We start from the raw sequence: 20,625 nt of genomic DNA on the forward strand, positions 1-20,625 counted from the left end.
GGATATGTTGTTGGAAAAGTGGACTATGACACCAGAGCTCCCAGCCACATACATATTGCTCTTAGCTAGAGGGTCACAGAAGGAACTCTGGACACTTAATTCTCCTCCACTGCTTCATAAACAATGGCTTAAACGAGTCATGACATTTCCTGCACTTTAGTTTTCTGTAAATTGTGGACAGTGTTACTCATTTCACTGAATAGTTTTGTGAAAATGATAGCTATAATATAAATGAATGAACTTTATAGACTCTAAATCCTACTTAGTAGTTTTTGTTGTTGTTGTTTTTGGTCGTGGGGCTTGAACTTTGGGCCTGGGCACTGTCCCTGAGCTTTTCAGCTCAAGGCTAGCGCTCTTGAGCCACAGCGCCACTTAAATCCCTACTTAGTAAAAATATGGGATGAAATATTTATTTCCTCTGACTGGGCATGCTATAATAATAATACTTTAACTCTTTCTTATCCATACTTACATCTTTCCATTTAAAGTTTACTGCTAATAGCAAAAAAGGTAGCAAGCTTTTTGTGAAAGGAAAATAAAGCCGAATTTTAAGAAGTATTTTCTTCTCTGTTTTAGCTATACATTCCAATATGGCACAAATTATGGAGAACCTAAGAGGATATAAAAGACCCGAAATCAAGGAAGTACAAATTTCACGACCAACAAAAAAGGTTTGAAGAATAGTGATTACTTTTTAAAGTTTTCGTTTAATTTGCAATATACTGTCATTGGAATTAGCCAGATTCACATGAATATACACACACACATATATATATGGGTTATTGCATCTTCAATATATATCTTACAAAATATAGGAATTCTGACACATATGTTATTTATAAAAAAAGACATAGAAAAGTGTCCATAAAGCAAAAGAAATCTAAGAGAATTCTATGTCTCAGTAAAGCAAACAAAAATGTAATGTTGTTTCCCCACAGAAAGTAGAACCCAAAATGACATCTTTTTTTTTGTCAGTCATGAGGCCTGAACTCTGGGCCTAAGCACTGTCCCTCAGCTCTTCAGCTCAAGGCTAGTGCTGTACCACTTGAACTATGACACCACTTCTGGCTTTTTCTGCTTATGTAGTACTGAGGAATTGAACCCAGGGCCTCAAGCATGCAAGGCAAGCACTCTACCACTGAGCCACCTTCCCAGCCCCCCAAAATAACATCTTTGCACAACAAAGAGGAAGGAAAGACTTAAAGTATAGTTGCTCTATTGAAGAGCTCCTGTAAGAATAGAATATAAGAATAGAATCTCAAACTGGGTGCTGGTAGCTGAGGCTGTAATCCTAGCTACTCAGGAGACTGAGACCTGAGGATCTCAGATCAAAGCCAACTTGGGCAGGAAAATCCCTTAGACTCTTATCTCCAGTCAACCATCAGAGAACTGGAATTGGAGCCGTGGCTTGAAGTGGTAGAGCACTAGACTTGAGCAAAAAAAAAGCTCAGGGGCGGCACCCAGGCCCTGAGTTCAAGCCCCACTACCAAAAAAAAAAGAATCTCAGAACAAATACATTTGTTTTCTTCACATGCAGTCCTTGCTCCACAGAAATTTTGTCCCCAAGGCACTTTGATTGTGCAGTCTACTGCCTCCTGGCTTTCTTGGTGTAACAGTGCCACTGGTTGTTGTTAGGAAGATTCTTGGATAGGTGATGGGTTGTTTTTCTCCCGTTGCTTTTAAAGATTTTCTCTGTCTTTAGACATTTTGTCTATGATGTGTCTAGACATGAATTTATCCGACTCAGAATTTGTCAAACCTCTGGGACTTGTTTTCCAGGAGATTGGAAAAGTTTATGCCATTATTTTTTCATTAGTCTTTCCTAACCTGGCTTGTTCATTTTCTTCATTTATTTATTTTTTCCATTGTTCAGACTAAGTAATCTCTGTTGACCTACATTTGGACTTGATGACCAATCACAAAGATAGGAGAAGATAGGTAGTGATGGTTCATGACTGTAATTCTAGCTATCAGGAAGCTGAGATCCAGAAGATCACAGCTCAAGCAAGCCAAAGCAGACAGGTTTGCTAAACTCCCATCTCCAAAATAAGCAGCAGAAAGCAGGGCTGGAAGCATGGCTCAAGTGGTAGCTGGGTGAGTGAGCTGAGTGAGCAAGGTCACAAGTTCAATTCTCAGTAATGCAACAAAAAGCCTTTCTGCACCTATTCAGAGATTCATACGTCAGTAAATTCCGTTTAAGATGTTCTGCCAGATATGGTGGCCTATGCCTGCAATTACAGCACTCCAGAGGTTGAGGCAGAGGATAGAAGAGAGGACAGTGGCCTTATCCACAAAGCAAATTCCAGAACTGACTCCATCTCAAATAAAAAAAAAAAGGATGCTTTGTAGAATTTCCTTTCCAATAATTTGATTCATACGTATAACACAGTTAATTTATTTACTGTTCTTTAAGAACACATAGGCGGTATCTGGCTCACTTTGTTTTTTCCTCTTCCAGTCCCATTACAGGAGCTTGGGGCCCGAGTTTTGCCGCGTTCTCTTCAATTTTGGAGGTCAGAGTCCGCTGATTTTATATTACCTGAGGATGCATGAACCAGGTGGTAATTTCAGAACTGCTAAACCAACCAAGTTTAGACTCACTCAGATATCCAAAGAACCATATCCTTTTTTTATACTTTGCTTTCATATGATCAGTTTCTGAAAACTATTGAAAACTCAGAGTTTCAGTTTAAGTGTCTTAATTTAAAAAGAAATTCAATGCATTTTTGACCATTGTACAGAACTTTTGTAGCATATTTGGCTAACTTGTTTTCTGTTTCAGCACTGATGCTGTCATTTTGCATGTAAGCAAAATGAAACAAACATAAATCTCAGAAATCTGAAAATGTGTATACTAGTTGGGTGCTGGTGGCTCACACCTGTAATCCTAGCTATTTAGGAGGCTGAGATCTGAGGATTGCATTCTAAAGTCAGCCTAGGCTGACTCGTAACTTCCAGTAAATCATCAAAACAACTAGAAGTGGACATCCATGTGGCTCAAGTGGTAGAGCACCACCCTTGAACAGGAAAACTGAGCATGAGTCTCTGAGTTCAAAGAGGAAAAAAACCCGGTAAACTTAGATACTTAGCTCTCAGCTAAAAGGCTATCTTTGAGAGTGTAATGTTCATTGTTCCATTTTAAGCATTAATCAGAATTGTTAGTCATGGGTTTCTAGGCTCCTCCAAAGAGTTTCAGACATGTTTTATCTGTGGCTCCTTCGTTCAAATAAAAATGTACCAGAAAGCTCAGTGTATAAAATAAAAAATGGTTGCAGCCCAGGTGAGGACTCAGCTATATCTCCTTCCACTCTAACCTTCCTTCTCTCCCACCGGCTTCTCACCAGAGACTTTGATGAACACCAAAGGCATGGAGTATAGAGGTTTCCAAATTGGTGCACGTACAGCTGCAAGAATGAGAAAGACATCAGGATTCTTATTCTTAACCTGTCCTAAAAAGCAAAAGGAAGCTAGCTGCCTGTTCAGGAGGCCCTTCCTCGTCTTCATTTGGCCCTGTTTCCTGACAGAGGCAGCCTGTTGTCTCCCCGAGTGAATCACAGCTCACTGTTGCCATCAGCTAAGTGAGCAAACTCAGGATCACTCACTCACTGGGCAGAATTACATGCAGGCAAATCACTTTGGTCCTTTTCCTTCTACAAGTTTATCACCACATGACCACACACTCTCCAGTGCGGAGTCCCTTGGTGGATTGAATAAGAGATTCTTCCTATTTACGTGAGCTCCAACACAGAACCTTCTCCTATTTCATCTCTACACAATCTTTAAAGCAAACACTTGTGGAGTCGACTCATTTAACAATAAATATATCATCATAGGTATTTTTTTACTTTAGTTTTAACAGGAAAACTTCATTTTCAAGTAGCTAAATGATCTTTGAATGTCAGGGAATCTCTGTGTATGTGTGTGTGTAGATGTGTACATGCATGCATGCATATGTGTTGGTTCTGGAGCTTGAACTCAAGGCCTGGACTCTTTCCCTTAGCTTTTTCTTTCAAGCTTAGCTTTCTCTCTCCCTTAGCTTTTTCTCTGCCGCTTCATCCACAGCTCTACTTCCAGTTTGTTTGTTTTTTGTTGGTCGTGGGGCTTAAACTCTGGGCCTGGCCGCTGTCCCTCAGCTCTTCAGCTCAAGGCAAGCCCTCTACCACTTGAGCCACAGTGCCACTTCTGGTTTTCTGGTGGTTTATTGGGCCATTCCTGCCCAGGCTGGCTTTGAACTATGATCCTCAGATCTCAGCCTCCTGAGTAGCAAGAATTATAGGCGTGAGCCACCAGTGTCCGGCTACTTCCAGCTTTTTTGGGGTGGGTAAATTGGACTTTTTTCCCCAGGCTGGTTTTGGAACATAATCTTCAGATCTCAGCCTCCTGAGCAGCTGGGATTAACAGGTGTGAGCCAGCAACTGGACCCATGATTTCGAAGATCCTTTATTTCTGCATATTCTGTAATTCTAAAAGGAGACCAAAGGAACTGGAAAGGTGGCTCAGTGGTAGAGTTCTTGCCTTGCATGCATGAGGCACCACATAAGCAGAAAAAGCCAGAAGTGGCGCTGTGGCTCAAGTGGTAGAGCGCTAGCCTTGAGCTGAAGAGCTGAGGGACAGTGCTCAGGCCCAGAGCTCAGGCCACATGACCAACAAAACAAAACAAAACAAACAAACAAAAGAGTCCAAAGACTCTAGAAACTTAATTCAGGTCTTTAGGATATCTCAGTCTTTGTTGCCTCCAAGCCATAGCAGTGGTAAAGACCTAGAAGAGGACCATTTATCTGTCCCTAAATGACTCCTCCTCCACGTAGTAGTGCCTGGGAAAATGAAGTGTGGGGCCAATTCAGGCAGTCATCCCCGAGGAATCGAGTAGAGCCGCTACTTACAATTTATAAGTTTTTGTACCCTTATTTTTCTACGGTTGGGGAAAAAATAATGATGGCTTTAAATATCTGAAGGGAATAAAAATTAGGACAATCATTAACACACATGAACAGAAGTCTACTGAAAACCATCACCGTTCAGTAGGACAAGAAAATGCTGAAGTCCTAGTCAACACCCACATAATATAGCCCAGAACCTCACCACACAGTGCAAATGTACAACCATGACCAAACGGTGTAAATAATCTCAATGACTTTATAAAGCCCATATACCCAGTTCACTTGAATGAAGCCATCTGTTCAAAATTAATAACTTATAAGAAATAAAACATAACTCTTTATTTCAGTACCATTAGTATTTTCTTAGAAACCCCAATTAATTCAATGTGGAAAACTTATCATCTCCCTCACTACTTAATCATGGAGCTATACTTGTGAGTGCAGTGTAACTTCATAGAATAATAAAATCTTTGAAACTTTTTTTTTTTGGTCATGGGGCTTGAATTTGGGGCCTGGGCACTGTCCCTAAGCTCTTTTGCTCAAGGCTAGTGCTCTACCACTTTGTGCCACAGCACCACTTCAGTTTTTTTGAGTGGTTAATTGAAAATAAGAGTCTCCCGGAGACTTTTCTGCTTGGGGGGTTACTTCGAATTGTAAACCTCAGATCTCAGCTTCCTGAGTAGCTAGGTTAATAGGTTTGAGCCACCAGCACCCAGCTTCTTTGAAACTGTTAACAGGCTCTCTCTCTGAGGAGTACATAATAGGAAAAAGTTTATTCCCATGAAGCTGAAGCAGCTGGAGAGGCATCTACACTAGGGAAAGTACATCACTAATTATACTATAAGAATGATAGTCATTTTTCTGCAGCTTTTACTCAGAGAAGTTGTAGACTGTCAGCCACTTGACATAGCAAAAAATAAAATGTAAAACAGACATGGCTTGATTCAGGAAGATTGCTGAGCCTTTTCTTCCAATGCTGCCAGATACCAGCCTCCACAAGGCTAAGGTGGGGGGGGGGGATTAAAGATGGAAATTTGACATGTGGGATGGCAGCACCCTTGCCCTTGGGTATGGGAGGGATAGGAATATGCCTCTTTTGTCTCCCATGTGCCTTTCTCCAGCTCCAAAACACACACATGCGCACACTTAAAATATAAGTCCTGCGAGGGTGGAAATCTAGAATGTCTTGTCACTCTTAAATCTCCAGAGCCTAGAACGATGCCTAGCACTCAGCCTGTGCTCAGTACTTGCTTGGGTCTTGTCCCTGAGCTTTTTTTTATCCAAGGCTAGCTCTCTACCAGTTGAGCCACAGCTCCACTTCTGGCTTTTTTTTTTTTTTTTTTTGGTGGTTTATTGAGTCTCACAGACTTTCCTGCCCAGGTTTGGCTTCAAACCTGATTCTCAGATCTCAGCCTCCCAAGTAAGTAGGATTACAGGTGTGAGCCACCAGTGCCATGCAAATCTTTTCTTAACTAGTGCTTCTCTGCCACTGTGCCATTATCCAGTACCAGTTCCAGTACCTTCCAGCCACTGTCTCAGCACATGCTTTCCTGCTCTCTTCCCTCTCCCCCTTACAGTGTGGTCTTCTTCCAGGAACTCTGGTCTCCCTTTCTTTTTGCACTGTCCCTCAGATTTTCATCTTTTCGCATTGTTTCCACTACCTCCTCTAGAAGTTTTCAAATTCCTATCTGCTTCCATGGCTAGCTGCAGTTATTGCGGGTTTCTTATTGAAAATGCTTATTACTAAAATATTTCTTGTCCATTATAATATACCCTTCAAACTGACAGACTTTTGCAACCTTTGTATAATGGTGCTATCATTATCTTAGCCATGTTTGGTTATCTCTTCATTTCCCTGTCTCTCATCCAGTTTCCATATCCAGTAATAAATTTTCTACCTTTGAAAATCCTTGAATTCCAGCTGGGGGCCAGTGGCTCACGCCTGTAATCCTAGCTACTTAGGAGGCTGAGATCTGAGGATCACAGTTCAAAGCCAGCCCAGGCAGGAAAGGCCATGAGACTCAACTCCAATAAACCACCAGAAAACCAGAAGTGGCGCTGTAGCTCAAGCGGTAGAGCATTCACTATGAGCTGAAGAGTTCAGGGACAGTGTCCAGGCTGAGTTCAAGCCCCACAACTGACAAAAAAAGAAAGAAAGAAAAAGAAAAACCTTGAATTGCATCCCATAGGCTCAAACTTAGTCTATCCTTCTTTATAGAAGATCCTAACTGAAGGGGAAGGGGCTGTGGGTAAAGGTGCCTGAGCCCTCAGAGTTCACAGATGAAGGGAAAAGGACAGGCCTGGTCAACTCTGTTGCTCCCTTGCCTTAAATGGTTAAGCGCTCAGTGTAGATACAGATCTGGACCCCAGTCTCCAGTCTCTGGACCTCTTTCTAGAATCCATTTCCATGGAAGGATAGAGGAAAGCCAAAAAGATAAGAAGACCTAGAGAGCGGGGAGGAAACGCTTACACCTTGTCTGTTTGCTTTCCCGTGTTGATTGAGTCCTCACAGCCTGCGGGGGGGCGGGGGGGGTTCCTCACTGATACCAGGGGCGGTGCTGGCCACCTCCTAGGGGTGCCAGGCACTGTCCCCACCCTGGCTTGTCACTGGAAGCTCTGTAAGCAACTGTAAGCTCAGGATTGTGTACCAAGGTTGTGACATTCAATGAGGTCCATCTCTTTCTTTAAAGAAAAATGACATTCTGCAGTCTAGTCCTACATAGAAACCTGAGATGTACGAGTGTGTATCCGAGAATGCTGGCGCTGCTCCAGGAGCAAGGTCATCCCTCCTGCTCACGGTGGAGGTCGGGTCTGCGTCCCCGGGTCCCCCTGCAGCCAGCCAGATGGCTGCTGCTGAAGACTGCTGTGGACAGCGCTTATGGCTGCCAGGAGGAAGCTCTCCATCACTCCTGGTGGGGCGGGCAAATCGTTGCCAGGGAAGCGGGAAGCAGGTGCTCATTGGCTCCCTTGGCTTTAAGAACTTCACGTTCAAATTTTGAATAACTGCAATTATTTTCTCAATCATTTATATAAGACGTACATTTTCATCATTTTTTTATTAGCTTTTAATAGTTGTTCAAGAGGGGTTTCAAGCAAACATGTCAGTTTATGTGTACAAGAGGAGTCATGAAGCAGGGCACCAGTGGGCTCATGCCTGTCATCCTAGCTACTCAGGAGGCTGAGATCTGAGGATGGTGGCTTGAAGCCAGTATGGGCAGAAAAGTCCCCAGGAGATTGATCTCCAAGTAGCCACTCAAAAACCGGAAGTGTCGCTGTGGCTTAAAGTGGTAGAATGCTAGTCATGAGCAGAATAGCTCAGGGACAGCTCTTAGGCCCTGAGATCAAGCCCCACAACCAATGAGAGAGAGAAGAGACAGAGAGAGAGAGGGAGAGGGAGAGGGGGAAGAGAGAGGGAGGGGGGGAGGGAGAGGGAGAGGGGAGGGATAGAGAAGGAGGGAGAGGGAGAGGGATGAATTTAACTCAAGCTTATCATGATGTTACTTATATTTCTCAGTTACTTCAATGGAGATAAGGACGTTGTTGAGGTCTCTAAAAAATGTATATATATATATATATATATGTATATGTATATATATACATATATATATTGTCAGTCGTGGGGCCTGAACTCTGGGCCTGGGCGCTCTCCCTCAGCTCTTCAGCTCAAGGCTAGCGCTCTACCACTTGAGCCACAGTGCCACTTCCAGTGTTTTTCTTTTTTCTTATGTGGTGCTGAAGAATCGAACCCAGGGCCTCTGGCAATGCAAGGCAAGCACTCTACCACTGAGCCACCTTCCCAGCCTGTCTGTGAGACTCTTATCTCTAACAAACCACCAGAAAACCAGAAGTGGCATTGTGGCTCAAGTGGATGGTAGAGCGCTTGCCTTGAGCTGAAGAGCTCAGGGTCAGCGCCCAGGCCCAGAGTTCAAGCCCCACGACCGACAAAACAAAAAAAACACATACATTTTAACACAAAAAGAATTCCGGGGCTGAGCACAGTGTTAAATGACAGTAGCCCGGGGTGGCTGTGGTCCCAGGGATGGGACATGGGGGCTAGCGAGACCTGAAGGTGGATGGCGGCCGTGGAACTGCACACGCGACGTTCACGTTGCCACCAGGGACCTCTCCTACGCAGAGGCGCAGGCCAGATGAGCCCCGTGGATTGTTCCCTGTGAAGGACTCTGTTCCCTCTCCCAAATGTTCCTGCGTGAAACTCCTTCCTTAACCCTCAGCCTCGCACATTACCTGCTCCGACATACCGTGATGTTATCAAGGAGGCAAAAATACAATTTGCAAAGAACAAAAAGGATTTTAGGATGTAAGTTCATGCCATGCCATTATTCAATATAAAATGTTCTTCCCCCCCCCCAATAACTGGAGGCAATCCTAGAAATCATCTAGGCTTAGCTCTTTCTTTTACTGATGAGGAGCGTTGTTTCTGAACATCTCTGGCTTGAAGGAGATTCTTTTCAGGTAAGAATTAAAGATGTGAGTTGGAACCAAGGAACTGTGGCAAGTGCTAGGAGCTACAGAAGGAAGGAAGCCTTCCTGTGGGATAGGTGAGGGTATTGTACACCCCAACATAGACAGGCCTCCTGCAACACAGACAGGGCATTATCCCTGTACAAGGCTGAGCTGGAAAACAAGCAGAGACCCTTCTGTGGTAGTTCTGGGGTGTGTGCGGTCTCTTGGGGAACGCTGCAAGCTTCCTGTCTTCATGAGAATGACTGCTGATGGCCAGTCGTGGTATATTTCTGCACAAGGAAGGGAGTGTTTACAAGACAAAAAATTGGTAGGGTTCTGTTCTGCCCGGGGTATCACCGTGACTGCCTAAGATTTCTGTTGCCTTAAGCAGGGAGAAAGGACAGACACCCTTAGCTTTGGGGACAGGGAGGAGCAACCAGCCCCCCTCTATCTAACTTCTTCCTCTCCCCCCGCAACACCCCACACCCACACGAGCAGAGGCACACACTGACAGGCCACGCTCAGCAGCCAGGGCAGGAAAGTCAGAATGCACACTTCACCAAGGGAAAGCACGCAGCGTCCACTGACTACGCCGTCCCAGAGGAAGGGCAGGTCTGGAAAGAACTCTTACCGACATGCAGAGAGCAAGTCCTGGACTTATTCTTTCTCAGTTACAATCGCCTGCTTTAACATTTCACCCCAAACTTTGATTTTTATAGTGGAAAGCACACAATTGCTGAAGAAATAAAAGCCCTGAGAGAGCGACAGGAAAGAATCGACCAGGAAATTGGCAGGTTTGTTTCTCATTCAGCTTTGTAGTGCTTAGGATCATTTGTAGCTGAACCACAACATATATCAACACGTATCAAAATATATCAACTAGAAAACCAGGGTTTTCTACTTTGCCCTTCATCTGTATTTGTGCCATTATTGGGATTTGTACTTAGAATCTGGGCACTGTCCCTGAGCCTTTCTGCTCTACGACTTGAACCATACCTCCACTTGCAGCTTTTTTTTTGTAGGTCATGGGGCTTGAACTCTGGGCCTGGGCGCTGTCCCTCAGCTCTTCAGCTCAAGGCGAGCGCTCTACCACTTGAGCCACAGCGCCACTTCCGGTTTTCTGGTGGTTATTTGCAGATAAGAGTCTCAGACTTTCCTGAACAGGCTGGCTTTGAACCATGATCCTCAGATCTCAGCCTCCTGAGTAGCTAGGATTACAGACATGAGCCACCACTGTCCGGACAGCATTTTCCCCTGCTTTGGTAGTTAATTGGAGCTAAGTCTTGAAGACTTTCCTGCATGGGCAGGATTACAGGTGTTGAACCGTCAGTGCTCAGCTTTGTTTTTGAGTTCTGATGAGGGTGGTGGCAGAGATGGAGAATGCGTGGGGTACTTGGATTAACCACTGAGACAGGGTCACAAACCCAAATGCCCTGCAAGGGGTTCTACTGTCCAGAAAGTTCTACTTCCTACCAGAGGTCCTTGGAAAAATAATTGTTTCAACTGGAATTTGCTGTGAGATTTTAATTATAAACCATATATGGCCAGAGAGACCTTTTTTTTGCTATTTTTACCTCAACTATCTCTCCCCCTTCCCCCCAGTCCCCCGCGGTCCTGGGGCTTGAACACAGGGCCTGGGAGCTGTCCCTGAGCCTCTTTGTGCTCAAGGCTAGTACACTACCAATTGAGCCACAGTGCAACTTCTGGCTTTTTCTGAGAAGGTTATTGGTGATAAGAGTCTTAAAGACTTTCCTTCCCTGGCTGACTTCCGTGATCCTCAGGTCTCAGCCTCCTGAGTTGCTAGGATTACAGGCGTGAGCCATCAGCACCTGGCCCTCATCTGTTTCTCTGTGCAATGTTTCACACGTCTCCCAAGTTCGTTCAACCATCTTGGGAAACTTTCTGTGTAAACTGCCTAGCAAATGCAGAGCAGATTTAATGCTTTGCAAATGTTGGATATTAGATGGTAAAAAGATAATCAGTTTGGTTACCATTTTTCTTTATTTCATGATTAGGCTCCAAGAAATGTCTACCAAGAAACCTTTCGAAGCTAAAGCTGACTATGAGAATTTCCTACATCAACTGGTATGCTTTCTTCCTGCAGATGGAGAATTCTTTCTTGCTTTGCAAATAGACACCCGACAGTATTTTTTTTTTTGTCAGTTGTGGGGCTTGAACTCTGGGCCTGAGTGCTGTCCCTCAGCTCTTTAGCTCAAGGCGAGCACTCTACCACTTGAACGACAGCACCACTTCCAGTTTCTAGTGGTTAATTGGAGGGAGATAAGAGCCTCACGGACTTTCGTGCCCAGACTGGCTTTGAACTGCGACCTTCAGATCTCAGCCTCCTGAGTAGCTAGGATTACAGGCATGAGCCACCGGTGCCCCACCCGACAGTATTGAATGGTCACAACCATGTTCCAGCACCAGAACACCTTCATGTTGCTTTTGTTATTATTATTTGGCAGTTCAATTTGAACTCAGGGCCTTTTGATTGCCGAACTCAGGGCCTTTTGATTGCCACATACAGGGGCTCTGACCACTTGAGCCTGGCCCGCAACAACTTTTTGCTTTGATTCTTGCATTAGATAAGGTCTCAAGTGTTTCCCTAAGCTGGCGTCAGACCACAGTCCTCCTCCCCATGCTTTCTTTGTAGCAGGGATCACAGACACACATCACGCTCAGCTTGTTGGTTGAGATCTGGATCCTGTTAATTTTTTGCCCAGGTGGGCCTCCATCTCTTAAGTGGCTGGGATTATAGGTGTGAGACACCATCCTGCCTGTCTCTGCAATAGAATTCACTCTTGCTATGTAAACATCCATATGCAAATTTAAGATAATCTCAGTTTTACTTACTTAGTAACAATCCCATTCACCCCATTCCTTGCTTCTGACCAGCGAAAAGTTTTTCTTTTTGGTTGGTCCTTGGGCTTAAACTCAGGGCCTGAGCACTGGCCCCTGAGCTGTTTTGCTCAAATAAAGATTTAGTGCTTGACCACTTGAGCCACAGTGCTACTTCTGGCTGTTTTGGTGGTTAATTTCTTTTTTTTTTGTCGGTCATGGGGCTTGAACTCTGAGCCTGAGCGCTGTCCCTCAGCTCTTCAGCTCAAGGCGAGCACTCTACCACTTGAGTTACAGCGCCACTTCCGGTTTTCTGGTGGTTTATTGTAGATAGGAGTCTCACAGTCTTTCCTGCCTGGGCTGCCTTTGAACTTCCATCCCCAGATCTCAGCCTCCTGAGTAGCTAGGATTACAGGCGTAGCATGAGCCACCAGCGCCCAACATTGATGGTTAATTTCTTGCCTGGGAAGTGGAGCTGTGGCTCAAGTGGTAGAGCGCTTGCTAAATTGCTGAGGGACAGCGCCCAGGCCGAGTTCAGGCCCCACCACTGACAAAAAAAAAAAAAAAGTATAATTTTTTGCCTGGACTAGATTTGAACCTCAATCCTCAACTCTCAGACTCCTAAGTAGCTAGGATTACAGGCATGAGCCAATATTTTTAAGATTTAGATGAACCTTGGATTTTCTTCTTAAATCTGTCTTTTTTGCAAAAAGAAAATAAATAGGTGACCCTTACTGAATTTATAGTTGGGGAAATTTCACATTCAGGTATACAATGTCTAAGAAAATCTGTGAATCTTTATTTTCATAGCATATTGAGGCAGATCGTGAGAGACGCTGTATGGAATCACCATCATCATCTTCAGGATCCTCCTCCCCAAGATCAGAGGACAACTCTGTGGAAGAAATTGGAAGGAGACCAAGAGTGACTCTGTTTTAATGTGTATCAATTTGAATGTAGCAGCATGTTTACTGCAAGTCCAGTTCAGTGTGTTTACCAGTAAATCATCCTTTTCAAAGGTCTATCCAAGCATAATCTTGGCTCTTATTGATTGAAAAAAAAACCCACATATTTTAAGATGGAAAAATAATGATTATAAAGTGTAGAAAGCTTTCAGCCATTTCTTTGGAAGTACAGCTTGATCATAGCAACCATTCATCATAATATAAAACAGAAAGAAGATTAATTTACTGTGGCATAGCAAGTCTTGCCAGTTTCTAAATGCCCTAAATAGTTTCTCTGAGATTTTTTACATTGTTTAGGCCTCCAGGAAAACCAGTGCCCCGCCTCCAGGTTTGGTAGCAAACAAATTCTGCTTCTCGGGTGCTTCGCTGTGATGGCGTCTCTTGTAGTAAGCGTCCTGCACGTTTGCTAGGAAATCCGGCAGCTTGTCAGCAGGTACTATGGACACGGTGCAGCCTCCCCAGCCTGCTCCAGTGAGTCGCGACCCTTGAGCCCCGAACTTCCTAAAACAATGAGCGAGAAAAAACATCAGCACCTACAAATGGAAAGAAGAGCGATTTGCTTGGGGCTTACAGCGGCACGCAGCATGCCAGGTTCTGAGATGAGAGCATGTGGGATAGCTGGGCATGCTGTCAGACATTTTAGGACATAAAGCAATTTGTACTGGTTTAGAATGGGATTCAGATTGTTCTTTTTTTCTTTTGGCAATACTGGGGTTTGAACTCAGGACAAGTGCTCTACGACTTGAGCTACACTGAAGCGCTTCAGTTGTATCTAAAGCTAATGCCTCGTTTTGACTGCCAGTAGTAATTGTTAGCAATGTTTTCATCTCATGGACTTTGGCACTAGCCACACTGTGGCCTTAATTCCATAAAGCAGCCACGTGAAGACTTGTAAGCAAGCTTACAGGTGAATCAGGAAGACAGGCAGCAATTAAAAGGAGTTTATGTTAAAGGCACATAGTATACAAGACGGGGGCTTCCTACAGTATTGTTTCAGATGCATTTTTTAGGCATAGATAGTTCAACTAAAAGAATCAGACTCCTAGTACTAGGACTATGGCTCAGTGGTGGAGTGCTTGCCTGGCATGCAGGAGGCCCTGGGTTCAATCCTCAGCACCTCAACAATAAAAATAAAGAGACCATGCCCATAGAACTGCCTGCCTGGCTTTGTTCTGACATTCCTGCATTGTTATACTCTAGGTTGGCTGGTGACATTACTAACTGAAAACGGTGCAGAACTTTCCCCAAGGAGGATGTGCTGTCCTACCTCTTCCTTGCACGTGCCACAGCTGTTGCGACCACTGGATTTGGGATTTCCATCAGGCGGGAGGTGTCTGATTGAGATGGAGTCAGCTATACAAGCTGCCACCCAGCAACACAAGGTTTCAAAGAGGCAGGCACAGTTTCAGAGGTGAGATCTGATCCGTAGTGAAAAGGCTTATATCGAGGGCAAGGGTTGCTCATCTTTGAAAGACATAACTTACTCTGACAAGTCTACTTATCCTCCCAATGTATCTTCCTAACGAAATTTACTCCAAATTAGTCGCAGATTAAAAACACTCTAATTAGTTTACCACAGTTATATCCCTCTCTTCCATCTAAATGAGCTATTTTACTTCCTGGAAAATTATCAATACAGGGTTATCCCTAGAATTATCCATCAGAATTATTACACTCTACTAAATCATTTCCCCCTGAATCCTCTCAACTGATTTCTTTTCATCTTTGTCTTACTGTGTTTTTCAGGCCAAGCACTGGTGGCTCATGCCTGTAATCCTCACTAGTCAATAGGCTGAGATCTGAGGATCACAGTTCAAAGCCAGCCCAGACATGAAAGTCCATGAGACTCCTATCTCCAAGAAACCATCAGAAAATGGAAGTGGAGCTATGGCTCAAAGTGGTACAGCACTCACCTTGAATGAAAGAGCTTTGGGAATGAAAGGGCTTTGGGACAGTGCCCAGGCCCTGAGTTCAAGGGCCACAACTGACACAAATTATATATATGTATGTATGTTTTTCAAGCAAGAATAGATTTTTTACAAAATACTTACAGACAATAAGATTACTAATCACTGCATATCTCTCAAACATTCAGCTGTAGTCCAGTAGCTGCATTGTGCCCAAATTCCTTTCTCTTAATATAGGCTACAAAATTTCTGGGATTACTCTAAATGCCTAAGCTGGCAGTTGGTTGATTAATTTTTTTTTATTTTTGGGTCCGGTCATGGGGCCTGAACTCTGGGCCTGGGTGATGTCCCTCAGCTTTCAGCTCAAGACTAGCGCTCTACCACTTGAGCCCACAGTGCCACTTCTGGCTTTTTTTTTTCTTTTTGCTTATGTGGTGCTGGGGAATCGAACCAGGGCCTCAGGCATGCAAGGCAAGCACTCTACCACTGAGCCACCTTCCCAGCCCCTTGATTAATTTTTTTTATTGTCATATATAACTCACATCAATAACTACCTGTCACTATGGGAGAAACTATGGTGTCCTTGAAACATCTCAAAAAGGCCCTAAAGGGGCGGGAAGATGGCTCAGTGGTAGAGCGCTTGCCTTGCATGAGGCCCTGGGTTCGATTCCTCAGAACCACATAAGCAAAAAGAAAAAAAGCTGGAAGTGTTGCTGTGGCTCGAGTGGTAGAGCACTAGCTAGCCTTGAGCTGAAGAGCTGAGGGACAGCGCCCAGGCCCAGAGTTCAGGCCCCACGACCAGACCAAAAAAAAAAGGCCCTAAAGTGTGAACCTCAAAGTCAATGACAACATGGTCTAGAGGAGTCAGCGCGCCACGTGGATTTTCTGTAACCCAAAGACCATTTTGCTGAGCCCAATTCACCAAGTCCTTAGTGGGCTTTGTGGGCATCTATGCATATATATTCTTATACTTTTTCATCTGAAGTATTTGAAAACTGCGTTTTCAAAGTTGAACCTAAAGCCAGATTGAGAGGATTTTTTTCTACTATAGCTGGAAAAACAAAACAAAACAAAAAACAGTAGCAATTGTGCCAAAGGCACATGAGTCTCCTACCAGTTTCCCAGAGAGCAGAAGCAGAAGGTGCTTCTAAGAGATAAATTCATTCACTGTTTCTCTACCCCACAGCCACAGAAGAAAATGGACTAGACCTCATTAGCCACATGGTCCACAGGCAGCAGTGCTCACCTTGCTCCAAGAAGCCCTTTTACAAATGCATCCCATCCCTGAGTCAATGAGCTGAAGAGCTGAGGGACTGTACCCAGGCCCAGAGTGCAAGCCCCCACGACCAAGACACACACACACACACACACACGCACGCACGCATGCAACAGAACAGCCTCTGTATCAGAAAACATGATCCTAAAAACTAAGGTGAGTGTGTCTGAGGGATGGAGATGATAAAGAGCATTCCCCTTTGTCCTTTTATCCTCAAAAGGATATTGATACCATGAATTATGCAGGCACCATTTCCTACTTTTACAGACCTGATTTGACAGTAAAGATCTTACTAAGGGGCTGGGAAGGTGGCTCAGTGGTAGAGCACTTGCCTTGCATGCATGAGGCCCTGGGTTCGATTCCTCAGCACCACATAAGCAAGAAGAAAAAAGCCGAGGTGGCGCTGTGGCTCAAGTGGTAGAGCACTAGCCTTGAGCTGAAGAGCTGAGGGACAGTGTCCAGGCCCAGAGTTCAGGCCCCACGACTGGACCCAAAAAAAAAAAGATCTTACTAAATTCCAAGGCACAGGGCAATGGAAACCATGGTGAGGAAATCCAGAAAGAGCCAACTGTGCTACAACCTAGAAAAAGGGAAAATAAGGAGTGATGCCTTGCAGTTCAGCTCAACCTCATTTAGTCCAAAGTGAGCAAATATTATGTATTATACGAGTGAATGCTAATTATAATGTTAGGAAATGTTGAATTGAGAGAAAGGTCATATCCATCTAATACCAGCCAAGCATAATTCCAGGTTTTGGCAGGACCTACTGAAATATATTTGTTCTATTATCTAAAATATATTGTGTAAATATGCAGTCATTAGCAGTTTCTCTAGTTAGAAGGACTTGGAGCTTTTGATCCCTGGGAACTGCCAAGAAACTAAGAAAAATAGAGCTTCTAGAACAATTTTGATAATTTTTAGTCAAGTTAGAAACATTTTCAGATTGCTTTAGATTCAAGAAACCACAACCTTCAAATCCTGTTCAGATAAAGAATTATGAAATGTTGCCTATGTTTAATTTAGAAATGAAGGCCATAAGCCGGGTGCCAGTGACTCACGCCTGTAATCCTAGCTACTCAGGAGGCTGAGATCTGAGGATCGAGGTTCAAAGCCAGCCAGGGCAGGAAAGTCCAAGAGACTCTTATCGCCCATAAACCACTCGAAAACCGCAAGTGGCACTGTGACTCAAGTGGTAGAGTGCTTGCCTTAAGCTGAAGAGCACAAGGACAGTGCCCAAGCCCAGAGTTCAAGCCCCATGACTAACCAATAAAAAAGAAATGGAGGCCATAAGATCGCTGAAGAGCAGTTGCTTTGGTTTGAGCAAATGCTATATTCGGACTAGGTCTAGATCAGCACGTGCAGGATAGAGGCCTAGAGCAGTGAGCCCACAGGGTGGGGGCAGGGTCTCTGGATCTCCTGGAGCGATGCAGAAGAGACCCAAAGCGGGCTGGGAAGGTGGCTCAGTGGTAGAGCGCTTGCCTTGCATGCATGAGGCCCTGGGTTCGATTCCTCAGCACCACAAAAGCAGAAAAAGCTGGAAGTGGCGCTGTGGCTCAAGTGGTAGAGTGCTAGCCTTGAGCTGAAGAGCTGAGGGACAGCGCCCAGGCCCAGAGTTCAGGCCCCACGACCAGACCCCCCCCCAAAAAAAAAAAAAAAAAAAACAAGAAGAGACCCAATGCCTCAGATAAAAAGTCTTCATCACAGTGCTTGCACGAAGATCAGCAGGATGGGCCAAGGACTGAGCAGCCCAGCACACAGTCACACCAGGAAAGACTTCTGAGGACAAGAAAGCCAGTTCATTTCAGTAGTCAGTTCATTCCATTTTGACATGTCTCCCTTAGAAGCTTGGGCAATTACAGCAGGAATACATACAGCCATGCATTGTCTCTACTTTCAGCAAGTGTCCAAACAGAAACAAAAGGCACCAACGATGTTTTCCTTAAGTAAAATCAGGGAACCCATAACATGCTACTAACTTCCTTTCAAAACTGCTCCATGCTCCTCAGGAAATTCTACTTAAGAATTTAGCTGTTTGTTTAAATTCACATTTTGTTCATTTGTGAGTGATCTTAAAAAACTGGACAAACATCATATTCCTTCATTATTTCATTTCACAAAATTACAGTTCCAACATTAATTAAAAAATAGCCTGTATTAAGTTATAGTTTCCTTCCTTCTACTCTTGGTCCTTTCTTAGGACTCTAAAGTGATTTTCTCCTGAAAGGCAGTAAATAACGAAAGAAAAAGCCAGCAAACACTAGTGATAGAATCCTCCTGTTTTTTCCTTTTTCTCTCCAGTAGGCCCTCATGTTGTCCTAAGTGTGTCCCAGGCATTTCCCTCTTGGGAGCCTTCCAAAGGCAGCTAACCAACAGGAAAAAAAAAATAATTAAGTCAAATGTAAAAATAAGACAATAGGGCTGGGAAGGTGGCTCAGTGGTAGAGCGCTTGCCTTGCATGCCTGAGGCCCTGGGTTCGATTCCTCAGCACCACATAAGCAAAAAGAAAAAAGGCAGAAGTGGCACTGTGGCTCAAGTGGTAGAGCGCTAGCCTTGAGCTGAAGAGCTGAGGGACAGCGCCCAGGCCCAGAGTTCAGGCCCCACGACTGGACCCCCCCCCAAAAAAAAAAAGTTCACATGGCATATAAATATTTACACGACAGAAATGAATGTCATCAACAACCAACTCTCTTTGAGCCTGCCCTGTCCTATAAAACCCCAGTACCACCACCAGCCAGCTGTGGTTGAATGACAGCACAAGAGCAATTCATATCAGGAGCCTAAGGATGAGTAGTTTATTGGAGATAAGAGTCTCACGGACTTTTCTGCCCAGGCTGGCTTTGAACCCTGATCTTCAGATCTCAGCCTCCTGAGTAGCTAGGATTACAGGTGTGAGCCACTGGCACCCAGATTAACTTTTCTATATGGGAAACTCAGACTTATATGGTTATGGAATAAGTAGACATTCACTTTGGAACTTAGCAAACAACTAAAGAAAGGAGTAAGGTTCCTTCTATTGGATACAACGCATTTCCCCCACTTAGGAAACAACAGATGAAAAGTCTAGTCACAAACACTTTTAGGTGCCCTTAAGGAAAGGCATTTCCCAAAACAACAGTTACAAATTTTTAAAATGTTCTTTCCACCCCACTTACGATAGCCATAAAAATCATGCACATAGCCGGGCGCCTGTGGCTCACGCCTGTAATCCTAACTACTCAGGAGGATCGAGGTTCAAAGCCAGCCCAGGCAGGAAAGTCCATGGGACTCTTATCTCCCATAAAAACCACTAGAATACCAGAAGTGGTGCTGTGGCTTAAGTGGTAGAGCACTCACTTTGAGCTGAAGAGTGCAGGGACAGCGCCCAAGCCCAGAATTCAAGCCCCATGACCGACAAAAAAAAAAAAAAAAAATTGTGCACACTTTTTTAAGACTTAAAAAAATTTTCTTTGGTCCCAGTCCTGGGGCTTGAACTTGGAGCCTGGGTGCTGTTCCTGAGCTGCTTTGCGCTCTACCACTTGAGCCACAGCTCCACTTCCAGTTTTTTGCTGCTTAATTAGAGATGAGAGTCTTACAGACATTCTTGTCCAGGCTGGCTTCAAACTGTGATCCTCAGATCTCAGCATCCTGAGTAGCTGGAATTATGGACATGAGGCACAAATACCCAGCTTTAAAAGACTTTTTTTTTTTTGAGTGTATGCCAGTTGTGGGGTTTGAAGTCAGAGCCTGGGCACTGTCCCTGGGCTTTTTTGTTCAAGGCTAGTACTGTACCACTTTGAGCCACAGCTCCACTTCTGGTTTTCTGGTGGCTTATTGGAGATAAGAGTCTCACAGACATTCCTGCCTGGGCTGACTTTGAACCACGATCCTCAGATCTCATCCTCCCAAGTAGTTAGGATTACAGGTGTGAGCCACTGGTGCCCAGTCCTGAGCTTGTTTTAAACCACAGCTCCACTTCCAGCTTTTTGGAGAGAAGAATCTCTCAGACTTCTCTGCCAGGCTGGCTTGAAACCAAGATCTTCAGATTTCAGCCTCCTGAGTAGCTAGGATGACAGGCACGAGCCACTGGTGCTTGGCTTTAAAGATTTTTTTTTAAACCACATTTTAAAAAGTTCTTCTATCTTTATTATTTTTTTTTTTTGGTCCAGTCGTGGGGCCTGAACTCTGGGTCTGGGTGCTGTCCCTCAGCTCTTCAGCTCAAGGCTAGCGCTCTACCATTTAAGCCACAGCGCCACTTCCGGCTTTTTTTTTCTTTTTGCTTATGTGGTGCTGAGGAATCGAACCCAGGGCCTCATGCA

The 20,625-nt window shown here is 44.4% G+C and overlaps 1 protein-coding gene across 1 annotated transcript in view; it reads right to left on the reverse strand.

Annotated features, from left to right (window-relative positions):
* Nucleotides 1-12,961: 12,961 nt before the first annotated feature.
* Nucleotides 12,962-20,625, reverse strand: part of Galk2 (galactokinase 2) — an 83,940-nt gene continuing 76,276 nt past the window's right edge. Inside the window, exon 8 of the mRNA XM_013009962.1 lies at nucleotides 12,962-13,648. Coding sequence (XP_012865416.1) covers nucleotides 13,441-13,648 — 208 coding nt within the window. The 3' untranslated portion in view covers nucleotides 12,962-13,440. The remainder of the gene's footprint in view (nucleotides 13,649-20,625) is intronic.

This window comes from Dipodomys ordii, unplaced genomic scaffold (assembly GCF_000151885.1).
Source record: "Dipodomys ordii isolate 6190 unplaced genomic scaffold, Dord_2.0 Scaffold11, whole genome shotgun sequence".
NCBI classification, from domain to species: domain Eukaryota; kingdom Metazoa; phylum Chordata; class Mammalia; order Rodentia; family Heteromyidae; genus Dipodomys; species Dipodomys ordii.